Raw genomic sequence first — 13,778 nt, forward strand, 5'->3', positions numbered from 1 at the left:
AAATGCCAATTGACATCAACCAACTTTGCTAAATAAAAAAGTACATAACATGTTGGGATTCTTTTTTTTTTCGTTATAAGAATGCTGTCTGGGGGAAAGAAAGGAGATATTACTTACACCATTGTACAGATAATAAAAATAATGATTAAACAAGGGTCATATTTGTAAGAAACTTTATCAAGCAAACATCTCTGGGTAAATCTTAGCCACCGACATGGATTTTTTATTGTGACAACTTCAGGAGCCTTAAAATAACTTTCACTTTCATTAAAAAAAGAACTTAAGAAATTTAGCTTTATGAAAATGAAAGCATAATTAATCATACGTACACATTTCCTATTACATATGAGATCAATTGAATTCAAAAGACTGGTTGGATTTAGAAAACTTGGGCTTGTGATATTAAATTCAGCAAATTAAAATAAATGTAAATAACATGTTGGGTTTCTTTTATTTTGTAATTCAAACCCGGATGTTACGCAGCGAATGATGTCAATACCAGGAAGTTCCAACACAGTCCACTTGGCTAGACGCTGTGCTCGGAAGCTAAATAACCCTCGTTGGCGGATTTCTTTATAATCAAAGCGGAACTATCGCATTTGTTTTGGCAGAGTATCGTTTTATGTGGGAGTAAAAGACGCGTGTTGAGTTTGTTTCATCTGTTTGTGCCAGAATGCGCTATTATCGTTGGTGTTAGCTGGCTAGCTAACAAGCTAGCTAACAGCTAGTTAAGGTTGTTTTGGTTATTAATGTGAACATTAACGTCACATCGGCTGTGTCTGCACTCAGCTTCCAGTGCGAATAACCTGCATTGAACGATTTATTTGATATAGTCCAGACGAATCAGGAAATATTGTATCTGTTTGAATTTATGAAGTGTTGAGTTAACAGTTAATGTAATTCGTGGGTAGTTAGCCAGCTAGCTGGTTAGCTAACGTTAACGTCAAACGGCGCTCGCGCAGTCCTACCTACCATTGTTGGGGACCGTCTGGTTTACCCCTTGCCCCGAAAAGTGGACGTCTGGCGAGCTTAAAAAGCTCTCTGTGAAACGGATCCAATGCGTGGGATGATGGGGACCCAGAGTAGCCCCGTCAAGAGTTACGATTATCTCCTGAAATTTCTTTTGGTGGGAGACAGCGATGTTGGAAAGGGGGAGATCTTGGAGAGTTTACAAGACGGATCAGTAGAGGCTCCATATGCCTACAGTAGTGGTGAGTAACCATCTCTGCTTCGGTGCAGTTGCTTTGAAATTGATCAAAATGCCTGGCTGGCCAACATTCACTAACTTTGCGTGGATTGTTTGTAATCTCAGGGATTGATTACAAGACCACCACAATCCTGCTGGATGGGAGAAGAGTGAAGTTAGAGTTATGGTGAGTGTTTTTAGCAACATAGAATAATCAACCTAAAAGCATGACCTATAGCATGTTGATGTACTTAATGTTCGTGCTCATGTGTGTTTCTAACAGGGACACATCAGGGCAGGGAAGATTCTGCACCATCTTCAGGTCTTACTCCCGTGGAGCACAGGTGATGACTAAAAGAGTAACTTTTGTGTTTGTTCCTCATTATGCAATTCTTTATATATGTCAACATGTTTGGCTTTTATTCCACAGGGCATCCTGCTTGTGTATGACATCACTAACGGCTGGTCGTTTGATGGCATTGACCGCTGGATACGGGAAATTGACGAGGTAATCCCATTCAGTCCATTTCTGGTAGACAAAGATGTACAGGAAATGCATAGGGAGGGAGTATATCCTGTGTCTATATCCTTGTATCCCTGAGAAAGAATGTTGTGTGTGAGTTAGTGCAGTAGCTTTTAGTAATCCTGTTCAAGAGATATTTGGCAACATTTCCTAAAAGCAGTTTTTATTTCCACATTGTCTTTTTCCATCAGCACGCCCCGGGTGTACCCAGGATCCTTGTGGGGAATCGGCTTCACCTGGCTTTTAAGCGGCAGGTGCCGACAGAGCAGGCGAGGGCTTATGCAGAAAAAAACAGCATGACTTTCTTTGAGGTCAGTCCGCTGTGCAACTTCAACGTCATCGAGTCCTTCACAGAACTTTCACGCATTGTGCTGATGAGGCACGGGATGGAGAAATTCTGGAGGCCAAACAGAGGTGAGCTGGTTAATATTTGTTGAATGCTAATTCTGTCAGATGAAGAGTGAAAGCTTTTTTTCTATCGTGGAAAAGGGTCAGTTCTTTAACATGATAAAATAAATATTGCAAAACTTTAAACGTATTTTATGCAGAATTTTCCAAAAACCAAAAACATACAAACTTGTATAGAAGCAATCCATCTCAGGCATTACTTATGACCCACTAGTGTGTAGTGATATATTTTTCTGTTCAGGCCCTCTTCCTGTATTTTCTTATTCTCTGTGTTAGGAACATTTATGGCCGTGTACCCCCTCGGCGCTCAGTTGAGGTCGAGCCTTTATAGACAGGTAGTGACCAGGTGCCAGACTGTAAGCAGCAGGCATCCAAGAGACACAGGGCCCATAAAACGCAAACATAGCACAGTGAAACGTAAAAAATGAGAGTGAATCTGGGGTTGACTTTTACTTTTACTTTCACTGGTTGAGCATGTTTATAAACTGTAACTGACAATAATCCTGCATAGTATACCAAGTTTTATTTGTCCAGAATATGAGATACGCACTTCTGAAATTTCCCCTGTCATCCACGTGCAATGGATATGAATTTAATGCCATCAGTACTCTTCAAAAACATTTCAGAGCTGCATTTGACAAGCTCAAACCGGAGGGTCGCCTGTTCGAGTCCCCGTCCGGACCAAATACTGAGCGTGGACTGGTGGCTGGAGAGGTGCCAGTTCACCTCCTGGGCACTGCCAAGGTGCCCTTGAGCAAGGCACTGAACCCCCCAACCGCTCGGGGCACCTGACCAAGGCAGCCCACTCACTCTGACATCTCTCCACTTTGTGCATGTATAGGTCCTGTTTGTGCATGTGTGTGTCTTTCGGACCTGTGTGTAATTGACAAAAAGAGTGAAAAAATTGAATTTCCCCTCAGGGGGATTAATAAAGTATATAAAATTAATTAAATTAAATTAAATTAAATTAAAATCAAAAGCATTGTGAATTCCCAGAAACAGTTCTCCAACTGCTCTTGAGAGTAATGAAATATTTATATCTGTTGATGAGTTACAACTTCAAGGTACTTTGCAATGCCAAGTTTAATTAAATGGCACTTGAGAATCCTCTTAGCCTATTCTGAAAAGAAATTCCTATTTACAAAGATGCAGCCTCTGTAACTTGTTGTAAAAATTGTATGTTTTTTCCCTTACAAAATGGCATGAACCTGTAAATGTCACATAGTGGAACTACAGATCATCACCATAATCCAGTTATTTAAATATTTAAGATCAATACATTTTTCTTTTTTCTCTTTTCCTACTGGACAAAACAGATGAGTGAATGTAAGATATTTTCAACTTCACCTTGTGAAGGGACTGAAAATAAGGAAGAGAAAAATGCACTGAGTTAACAAAAGAAAGAATAAATAAAGATAACATGTATAAAACAACAACAACAAATTTCTAGTGCAGACAGTTCAAAATGTGCAGGGGTGAACATCTTTATCTGGCAGAGGGCATCAGCTTGGTCTCCACTTTTGTTGTGACGTCCAGATAGTTTATAGACACACTGAAAAGATGCGCTGAAAAGTGTTGTGGATGTCTCACGCCGGCAGTTTAACTTGAGGTAGTATTTGACATGACATCTAGTTGTGACATCCATGATCTCTGCTCTTGTTCCACAGTCTTCAGCCTCCAAGATCTGTGCTGCCGTTCCATCGTCTCCTGCACACCGGTGCACCTTATCGACAAACTGCCCCTCCCTGTGGCCATCAAGTCCCACCTCAAGTCGTTCTCCATGGCCAACGGCATGAACGCAGTCATGATGCACGGACGCTCCTACTCAGTGGCCAACAGTGCGGCCTCAGGCGGTAGCGGGGGCGGAAGCAAAGCCAACAGCTTGAAACGCTCAAAGTCCTTCAGGCCTCCACAGAGTCCCCCAAAGAGCTCGTCGTCATCCTCTAAGGGGAACTGTAAGATTTCATAGTGACGGAGTGGACCAGTGGTTGCCCCCATGGGCTAGTGTTAAAGGTGTTGTTGCTCCAAAAGGTCACGAGGCCATGGAAGAGCACGGAGAGAGCCACCAGCATTCTTCACCAGAAACGGATATAGCTGTGAACTTACAGTGACCTTTGGGAACTGGCTTGGATGGTTGGGTTGGTTTCTGTACTCTTTGCGCTTGCTGGTGCCATCTTGTGGATGTCTGTTTACCTGTACCCTTGACTACGGAGGCTCACAGTGATCAAGTAGAACAAGATTTCCCTGAGACCAACAGATGTGAATGGATTATCACTCAACCTGTTAACACTACAAATGAGTGGAGGGACATTAGCTAGCTTTTTAATTTGGAAAAAGGATGGTTTATTGTATTTAAAGTTGTAAATATGCTGTATGTGCTTGTTCCTTTGGTCTGTGTTTGGTGATTGGTCTCGGAGGGGAGCTTCTTATGCTTGTTTTGAATGTTTTGGGAGACCTGTTTTGGTGTACAACTTGTTTGTGTGTCTTATGCCCTTTTGTCTACCATGGAAAGCTCCCTTTGCAACGTCTAGGGTGCGCTACTTATTTAAAACCCACATTAGTTATATTTTAAACAAGACTGGCTTATATTGAATGTCATGAGAAGAGCATGGCAAGTTTCCCAGACAGACTTGCGCTGGATTTAAGAAAAATAACAAGACCATTATCCATCAGAAAACATTCTTAGTCTAGATCTACTCAAGCTGAGAAACTTGTCTAGCTAAGTTGTTTTGAAGACTTCCAGTGGTGCCCCTCTAATTTCTGCCCAAATGAATTCACCCTCTATCCTCCATCAGTCATCGGTTTGAACATCTGTTGACTTTCTCAGGCCATTTTTGCCCCAAATCTAATATCCTGAGTCGCATCATCGCTCTAACTGGTTTAAACTGACCGCATGATCAATTTAAATCCATCAGCATGACTTGGTGCTGATGGGGAAACCTTGTACAAACTCAGATTGTTTGCTCAGTTGTGGCGTTTTGCCTTCAGAAAGCGCTGCAACGGTGTCTCGGTTCTTAACAGGAATTTGTAAACTCACCGGGCATTGGTGAGAGGAGTTTTTAATTTGAATTGCTTTTTGGATATTTTATGTATATGCAATGTATTTATGAATGTAAGACAATATTCATCTGCGACTTTGCTGTGGCCATGTGGTAATATGTGGGACTTTAAGAATCAGAGGTGGAAAGATATTGGGCACATTTGCTGTTGTGATATTTTTATTAAGCGTTGATATTTTGTACTTTTGCTGCCTAAGTTTATCTTATTTTCTGACCCTCATAAAATGTATGTATAATAGGAGGGGTCGGTCATTTTATGGTGGAGAATAGTGTAATGTCAGATGAACTTGAAGACTTCATAAAGGGCACAGGAAATCAGAAAATCATTTTTTAAATAAGAGATAACTGGTGATTTCTTTTAATAACTGAAAAAACTGCAGAAATACTTTTATTCAGATACAAATTCTCAGTTGTCTTTCCACCTCTGATTACCATGTGCTGTATTTCCACTTAAACATTCCCAGTGTCATGGCTAAATGTCTGTGATACTGTCATGGAGGGCATAAAAAATTGGTGCATGTTTTCCTGCCGGCGCCTGTTTTGTGTGGTGTATTGAGGCCAGTCCAATGGGCTCACACGACATTTAAAGCACTATAAACATTTGATAATAATTGTTGCTATCGGAGCTGTGTGTCTAAAGGTTTGGATACGGGATGAGTTATGATTTTGTCTCCACTGAAAACAGACACCCAACCAAATAAAGGGTAAAACTATACACGATTGTGTTTCCATCATCTTGTGCGCCATGCTGCTGTGATTTTTTTTTCATTCATTTATCAAGGTCATTGTGGGGGAATTGTGGGAATATTTTTGTACCCATTGTCCAGTTCGGGGCCGCCGGTGCCCAAGTGCAATAAAACCCGTGTGTGAGTGGGGGGTGCTGAATTGATTAGCCGCTCTCTCGGTATTGGCCAGTTTTGGATAACCGGCGCGTCGCCGCAGCGCATGAATGCAGCGCGGTCAAAAGTCAGCTAAAGGTTGCAGGGTCACTTGCAATGAAAAGATGAGGGGTGCTGCTTCTCATCGCCTCGGAGCTGCGCCGGGACAAAGATGAGTCGCACACTATTGAAAATGTGGCGCTTTACGCCTTCCCACCTGACCGAGGCATCTCTGAGCTCCGTGTGAATGAGGGACGGTGCTAAATTGACCGACGTCTAGACAAGAAGGACGTAAACAACATGTTTTGCTAGACATGATGCGACACGCCCCATGTTTGGTTTCCACGCTTTCAGCCTTGCGCTCCAGCACTTTTTCTTTTACAATCTACTCTTTGGTTTGCGCAACTAAACTAATACGCGCACAAGTTTCTACTGCGTAAAACATCTGGACATGTCTCTAAAACCAAGGATTAAAATATAACCTACAACTGCAACAACGTAAAAAACAGCTCATTACCTCATTTATGAATGACACCTCTATAAATTCTGTCTGGACACATTTAACGTTGGATTTCTCACCGGAATGTGTAGCTCCGTGCGCACGGTTGTTGGGACAGCTTGCCACCACGGCCCCACGTTTTGCTTTGATGTTTTTACAATGTTTGTCCAGTTGCTTAGCGCATGGTGCTGCTTCATAAGAGTTTCAGACACTGGACGACCATGGGGGCGGTCAGAGGGGCTGCCCTTTCCACCTCCATTCACACTCTGAAAGGCTGATGTTGCGTCTTTCTCTCTCATTGTGCAGTTTCGTTCGCTTATTTCGCTGCTGGGGGAAATGGAACCTGAATGAGAGTTTGCCTATTGTTGCAAGAGTTTTGTTTTTGATTATCAAGGCAATTATTTCATGCAACACAACTGCATTTTTAATCGCTTTTTTTTGCCTGATATCTTGCTCAGTAAATGTCCAGCGCGTGGGAGCTCGTCTTGGTCTTTGGGATTGTTACAACTCTACACTGTGCGCACGTTTAGCTCTTTTCCACAATGTTTACGCACAAAACGGACCCCATTTGAAACCGACAGTCCGAATTTGAACACCTAAGGGAGGAATGGATTTACTCGGTGGGCGACTCATGCAAAAGAGCAATAATGTGTGAAATCCCTTTACAACTTTTGGAGGCTAGATGTGTGAGGGATCAAAGTCGGCATAATGCACCCAACTCGAATAAGATCGGATGGATACGTGCGTATTTGTTGATACTCTTCATTTGGGAATTACCCGAACTTTCTTTGTGTGCAAGTGTGGCAAGATCCAAAGTTGCACACGAAGGATTTTGTCCCAACAAGCTGAATTCTAATCTCTGGGTTGATGCACAAAGCACCTGCGAGAGAGAATGCAACATCGATGAGGTGGTATTATTTATATTATTCTCAATAATGCTTAATTAATATTCATCAGCTCATTTTTGTTCATTTAAAGCTGCTAATAAATGCTGTGTTGTGTGTGCAGGACTGTGCTGACTTTGAGAAATGCTGCACCAACGTGTGTGGTCTCAACAGCTGTGTGGCTGCACGTTTCTCTGATGGCACCCCTGCCCAGCCAGATGGGCAGGGTGGAGAGGGAGGAGGTGATGCCCCCACCTCCACGGCTACCTGTGAGGGCTTTATCTGCAGCCAGCAGGGAGCAACCTGTGACATCTGGGATGGACAGCCCATCTGCAAGTGCCAGGACCGGTGTGAGAAAGAGCCCAACTTCACCTGTGCCTCAGATGGCCTCACCTACTTCAACCGCTGCTACATGGACGCAGAGGCCTGCATCCGTGGGGTGACTTTAACTGTGGTCACCTGCCGCTTCTACCTGGCCGGGCCCCACACCAGCCCACTGCCTCAGGACACTACAGCGAACCCCACTCCGACATCCTCCCAGGAGGACCCTATGCCGCCCACACTGTACTCCAACCCTCACCACCAGTCCATCTATGTGGGAGGCACAGTCAGCTTCCACTGTGACGTTATTGGAGTCCCCAGACCTGATGTGACATGGGAGAAACAGAGTGAACGGCGTGAACGGCTGGTCATGAGGCCTGACCAGATGTATGGCAACGTGGTCATCACCAACATCGGTCAGCTTGTCATTTACAATGCACAGGTGTGGGATACAGGTATCTACACCTGCATTGCACGGAATTCTGCAGGAGTTCTCCGTGCAGACTACCCACTGTCTGTCATCCGCCGGTCTGATGATGACTTCTCTGAGGATCCTGAGATGCCCATGGGGCGGCCATTCTCACCAGCAGACTGCCTGGCTGAAGTGGACATGAGAGTGTGCAGTGGTGAGCGCCACGTGGACTGGTATTATGACAGCAAGCTGGGCTCCTGCATGGCCTTCAGCAATGGTGGATGTGACGACAGCCGCAACCGCTTCGAGACTTATGAGGAGTGCAAGGCGTCCTGTCAGAGAGAGGGGATGGGTATCTGCTCCCTGCCTGCTGTCCAGGGCCCCTGCAAATCTTGGGAGCCACGTTGGGCCTGGAATTCCCTCCTGAAACAGTGCCAAGCCTTTGCCTACGGTGGCTGCCATGGGAATGCCAACAGCTTCCATACCAAGAAGGAGTGTGAGGCAAACTGCCCACAAGCCAAAAGAAAACCTTGTAAGACATGTCGCGTGAAGGGGAAAATGGTGCCGAGCTTATGCAGGAGCGACTTTGCTATTGTGGGGCGGCTGACAGAGCTGGTGGAGGATCTGGACTCGGGGTTAGCCCGCTTTAGCTTGGAGGAGGTCCTGAGAGATGAAAAGATGGGCTTGACTTTCTTCAATACCAAGCACCTAGAGGTGACTATCGCCAAGATAGACTGGAGCTGTCCCTGTCCCAACATCACCATGGAGGAAAACCCATTGCTGGTGATGGGTGTTGTTCAAGATGGCATGGCCATCATCCAATCAGACAGCTATGTCAGAGCCATAACTGAGCGCAGACTGAAGAAGCTGCGTGATGTTCTGAATAAAAAGACCTGTGAGGTATTGTAGAAGTCCCAGGACTCGGACTTGTTAGCCCACATAGCGTCTGTGGTCACCTTTACCTTTAGCACTGAAGATAAGCATCAGAACTGCAACAAGACAAGCTGATATTTAATAACAACTCTTTAAATCAAAAGACAAAAATATGTCAAATTTTGTATGTTAATGGCTTTATGAGAAATGACTCGTATGTACAATATATATTCATTACAACACAGGTTGTACTACATTCCAGATGTGTTGTGCGTCCATTAATAGCAATGCTGAAATGTGCTTTTTACATAAGTTTAAATAGATATTCTCTCTTTTGACATGTATTCTGTATGTTTCTGAAAAATATGATAGCAGCCACATAAGTTAATCAACAAGCTTGTGATGCTAAAGAAACAAACACCTACAGTATGTTACCTCTATATTGTGTTTATGTGTTTTATTGTTTTGTGTTTATTCTGTATACGGCTCTTTATACTAGTCATTTACATAGCTGTTTTGTATAGGTTTCTTTTGTTGTTATGTATGATTTAAAGCTCTAACGTGCAGTGTATTCTCTCTTCATATCTCCCTCTGCAAAGCACTTCTGCATACTTAGTTTCACTGACCGTCTGCAATCTGAATGAAGAAACAGAGTAGGTGGCTGTATCAAGGTAAATATAGTACAAAGACAACATAGCTGTGAGCCTTTTTACTCAAGTGTGCAATACAGAAGAATATAGTGTATCACAGATTACAGTATTTCAGTTCTGATTAATATGGAGAAATGATTCATTAACAGTTCTGGAAAATTTGGCAATGTATCCGAGCTTCAAGTGTAAGTTAAGGCGTTTTGAGTATCACGTTCCAACACTGGTGTGCACCCAGAGAGGGAACGACGGGATACTTCACACCAGGCTCTCCTTCCTGAACAGAAGACACTTGTTGTTTGCAGGCATGTCCACCTAGCAAAGAAAACATTAAAAATCATAACTTAGTGAGACGGTACTCTCATAACGCAGGTAACATTCTCATCTTTGCTGCATTTCAAAGATAAAAATGGTGTTGGATATTTAAATGTTCACTTACTATTTTCTCCAAGAATAAACCATTTCTTTGTGCTATAGAATTGAGGAGGGAGATATCCCTGAGTCCCCACTCGGAGTTCCTGTAAGATTAAAAAATACAGCCTTTATATATCTCACTGTCACCTTTGCATTATTTATGGTATGTATGACAAAAACACCTGAAACTTCACGAGGCAAATAGATGCTACTGTCTTCTTTTTTTTGACAAGAAAATACTGTGATCTCTCAATTCCTACCAAGTCTCTTTATAACAGAATAAACTTGCATGAAGCATTAAAAAAGACTGATAAAACACAGAGCACTTTACCTCTGCCGTAGGCTGTAGTCAAAGTCAATATTACTTTGAGGGGTGATCTGACCATTCACTGCGTAGGGCTGAGGGCAACAACAAAATGTGTTATGTAGCATTTATTGGCACGCTTCTCTGTTTACATTTGATAATAACACATCATGAATGTGGTCATTGCATGTTTGTGACAACATGGCTTTTGTACTCACCCCATATGTCAATAGAAGACCTTGCGGCTTCAGCACTGCTCCAGCCCCTTTGAATAACCCCTAGGAAAAAAATGGTGATTACATCATATGTGGTAGGGGTTGAGTAGCAGGAGGGATAAATACACCAGCCCTCTTTTAAAGACTGAAAGACCTGAGGCAGAACATGTATAAGGGAATTGCTTACAGTTATTATCTGAGGTCAGAGGGCTCACACTATATAGACATGCTCAGGGGCCCACAGTGCAATATTTCTGCTTAATGGAAACTGAACAGCAGGACCTGCCGATAGATTGCTGTACAAAACTAGTCAGGCTATGTATTTTTGAAAGCAATGAGACCAATGAAAAATTTCATTTATAAGCAATAAAACACATTCTCACTCTGTTCAACACACACAAAGGTTTTGCTGCCACAGCCTCACTTGGTCTGGTTTGACCAGTAGCATACAGTGGCTTATGTTAGCTGACTTAAGTATGTGTAACTTACATTACTGAATATCTTTTGTGTCTTTTGCCTGGTCTGTGTTTATGCCACTGTTAAGATTATATTTTAGGATTAACCATTAACCTTTAACTGCCACTTGTGGCCACAGTGGTTCCTGTTAAGGTTACATAATGTTGCTTTAAAGGTACAGCGTGTGGGATTTGGGGGATATATGGGCAGAAATCTAATATATTATAATAAGTATGCTTTCTTTTCACCTAAAAATAAGAATCTTTGTGTTTTACTTACCTTAGTATGACCTGTTTATAGTCACATAAGGAGCAGGTCCTCATCTACAGAGATCAACATGTTCTCTGTCATGTTTCTACAGTACAGACAAACCAAACACTGGCTCTAGATAGGCCTGTTTGTGTGTCGACATCGGCCAGTGTAATTAGCAGCCCCTCCGCATGAGAGCATTGGAAGAACACTGATTTTTTAAAAGTTGAAACTGCTTTATTTTGTGTTTTTACCAGTTTAAATCACTGGGTTTGTTTAATTCAGGTCCCAGTAAAAACCTCCTGAGTGACTGTATATTAAGTTACCAGAGACAAAAGCTGAGCACTCACTAGTAGGTGCTAGGCTAGCGGCCCATCTCATGCAGTTGTGCCATTCATGTTTTTGTGTTGGCCACTGTAGTTCATTAGGGGAATTGGAGAAACACTGATTTGTATTTTACTCAGTGTTTTTACCAGTTTTAATCACCGTGCCTGTTTGTTTTGGAGAGGAAGAGACCTCGACGAATAATTTGGCTCTCACTAAAAACCTCCTGAACAGTTATCACAGAAGGAGTTTAAACTGTGAGATTCCGGCTGGTTGCAATCTACTAGATGCCACTAAATCCCCCTAAATTGTACACACTGTTCCTTTAAGTACTATATTTTAAAAGCCCCATCTATCTTCTAGCATCAGGGTTTACCTAAACTATATTTGGTAGGATCAGGGCTGGATTAACCCACCCAAGGAGACCCACAGCAAAAATGAACTGAGGACCCATTATTAGTAATTAGTTTGTGTTGCTTTGATTCATTATAAATTTGTCAAGAAATATGAGGTGAGTAAGCAAGCACAATATCAACCCAAATAATAAAAGCCTTACAACTTGATTTTAGCTAGAGGCCCCTATGTGATGCAGGGCCTCAACATGCTGATGAGGCCTTTGACATTTCAGTTTATAGTGTGCTTTGGTGGTGCATACAGTACCAAACTAATGTGCAATTTGTGTAATTACTGCAACTGCCACACATTTAACGTGGGGCCTTCAGGGGCCCTGCCTGCTTTGCCACTTGGTAATCCAGTTTTGGGTGGGATCCTTGGGTTAGATTAGACCATTCACAACACTATGTGCATATGCATCTATAAGATCAGCAGCCCTACCTCTGTGCAAGCCATTGGAGAAATGTGGATCATGTTGATGTTGACTACCAAATCGAGGCTCTCTGGCTGGATGCCTCCCCAGTACTGATGGGGTAGAGAAGCATCCAGGTGGATGGCAGGCCTCACATTGTACGGCTGGTAGTGGGCTCTGTACGCTTCGATACTGAGAATGGGAACAATGGACATTATTGTTAATGCAAGCACCCTCCAACAAAACAGTCCTGCATCAGTAAATGAACTACCGTAATGCCTGAGTTAAGTGGCCAACGCTTTGCCTCAAGTTTGCTACGCAGGAATCAATCAGTACCGTAAATACCCGAGTTTATAAGCTGGTTATAAGCTACACCTGTTATGTAAAGTGTTAATAACTGATTCACACAGCCTGTGTTTACCTGACTAGAGACTGGCGGTCATACTCTGAGGGCTGCCAGGTAATATTCCGCAGGGCCTGAGCGAAGTGTATGACATGCTGTCCGGTACCGGAGGAGATCTCTAAAGCCTGCAGGGGTCTCCCGGTGTTCACGCACTCCCGGAGCACCGCCAGAATGGGCTCCTTGTTCCTCTCCGCGGCGGCGGCGTTCAGCATCGTGCCAAACCCCGGGTAAAGCTGTCGAGCTATGCGGCACAGTTTACGAAAGCACTCCAGCAGAGCTGAGTAACGTCAGACCAGATTGAATAACTCCACACCACCCACGAATGTTTTGTTTTTCGGCTGAAAATGGTCCTCTTCCGCATTGCGTCATGTGACCGATCTGACATCCAATAAGGACAGTGGGCGGGCACGAGCGCTCCTGCGCCGTTATAAAACAATGACAACACAGATACACCGTTTACATAGAGGGGCTTTTATTTAAGGGAAAATAGCATTCAGGTACACGTCCTATTTTACAAGATGTACAGCTTCTCACACATGAACGTTGGGCTCAAATTTAACAACAGACACAGCAGTCGACATATAATAATTTAAAAGTTCTGTCTGAATGGCAGGACATAAATAGAAACAGCAGAAATCAATAACATGTTTGGCAAACACAAAAAAACTTAACAGGATTGTCAGTGTGGTAAAGTAAAGGCTTGAGTCACAATCTAATTTTAAATAAGCAAAAGAGAACATCTACCAAAATGTCATTCACTTAACAGAATTTGTACAAAAAAAGAAAGATAAAACTGTCAATCTGTTGAGCTACTACTCAGGTATATTAATATAAGAGCATAATAAGAGCTAGTACTTTTACTAAAGCAATATAAAAAGAGAAAACATCACAACCAAATAAACATATTTTCATTTACAC

At 42.8% G+C, this 13,778-nt stretch overlaps 3 protein-coding genes across 3 annotated transcripts; 2 read left to right on the forward strand and 1 right to left on the reverse strand.

Annotated features, from left to right (window-relative positions):
* The first annotated feature begins 483 nt into the window (after positions 1–483).
* Positions 484–5,891, forward strand: LOC117255167 (ras-related protein Rab-40C-like). Its single transcript, XM_033623802.2, has 6 exons — positions 484–1,211; positions 1,313–1,373; positions 1,470–1,530; positions 1,617–1,694; positions 1,901–2,123; positions 3,785–5,891. Exons 1-6 carry the CDS (start codon positions 1,058–1,060, stop codon positions 4,084–4,086), a joined length of 879 nt encoding a protein of 292 aa, XP_033479693.1. The 5' UTR covers positions 484–1,057; the 3' UTR covers positions 4,087–5,891.
* A 246-nt stretch (positions 5,892–6,137) lies between these two features.
* On the forward strand, positions 6,138–10,018 carry wfikkn1 (WAP, follistatin/kazal, immunoglobulin, kunitz and netrin domain containing 1). Its single transcript, XM_033623800.2, has 2 exons — positions 6,138–7,461; positions 7,562–10,018. The coding sequence occupies exons 1-2, from the start codon at positions 7,201–7,203 to the stop codon at positions 9,077–9,079; spliced, it is 1,779 nt and encodes a 592-aa protein (XP_033479691.1). The 5' UTR covers positions 6,138–7,200; the 3' UTR covers positions 9,080–10,018.
* mettl26 (methyltransferase like 26) lies at positions 9,738–13,230 on the reverse strand. Its single transcript, XM_033623803.2, has 6 exons — positions 12,879–13,230; positions 12,487–12,649; positions 10,627–10,686; positions 10,436–10,503; positions 10,130–10,208; positions 9,738–10,005 (listed from the first exon to the last, which is right to left on the reverse strand). Exons 1-6 carry the CDS (start codon positions 13,070–13,072, stop codon positions 9,949–9,951), a joined length of 621 nt encoding a protein of 206 aa, XP_033479694.1. The 5' UTR covers positions 13,073–13,230; the 3' UTR covers positions 9,738–9,948.
* Between the last annotated feature and the right edge of the window lie 548 nt (positions 13,231–13,778).

Source organism: Epinephelus lanceolatus, chromosome 3 (assembly GCF_041903045.1).
Source record: "Epinephelus lanceolatus isolate andai-2023 chromosome 3, ASM4190304v1, whole genome shotgun sequence".
Classification (NCBI taxonomy): Eukaryota; Metazoa; Chordata; class Actinopteri; order Perciformes; family Serranidae; genus Epinephelus; species Epinephelus lanceolatus.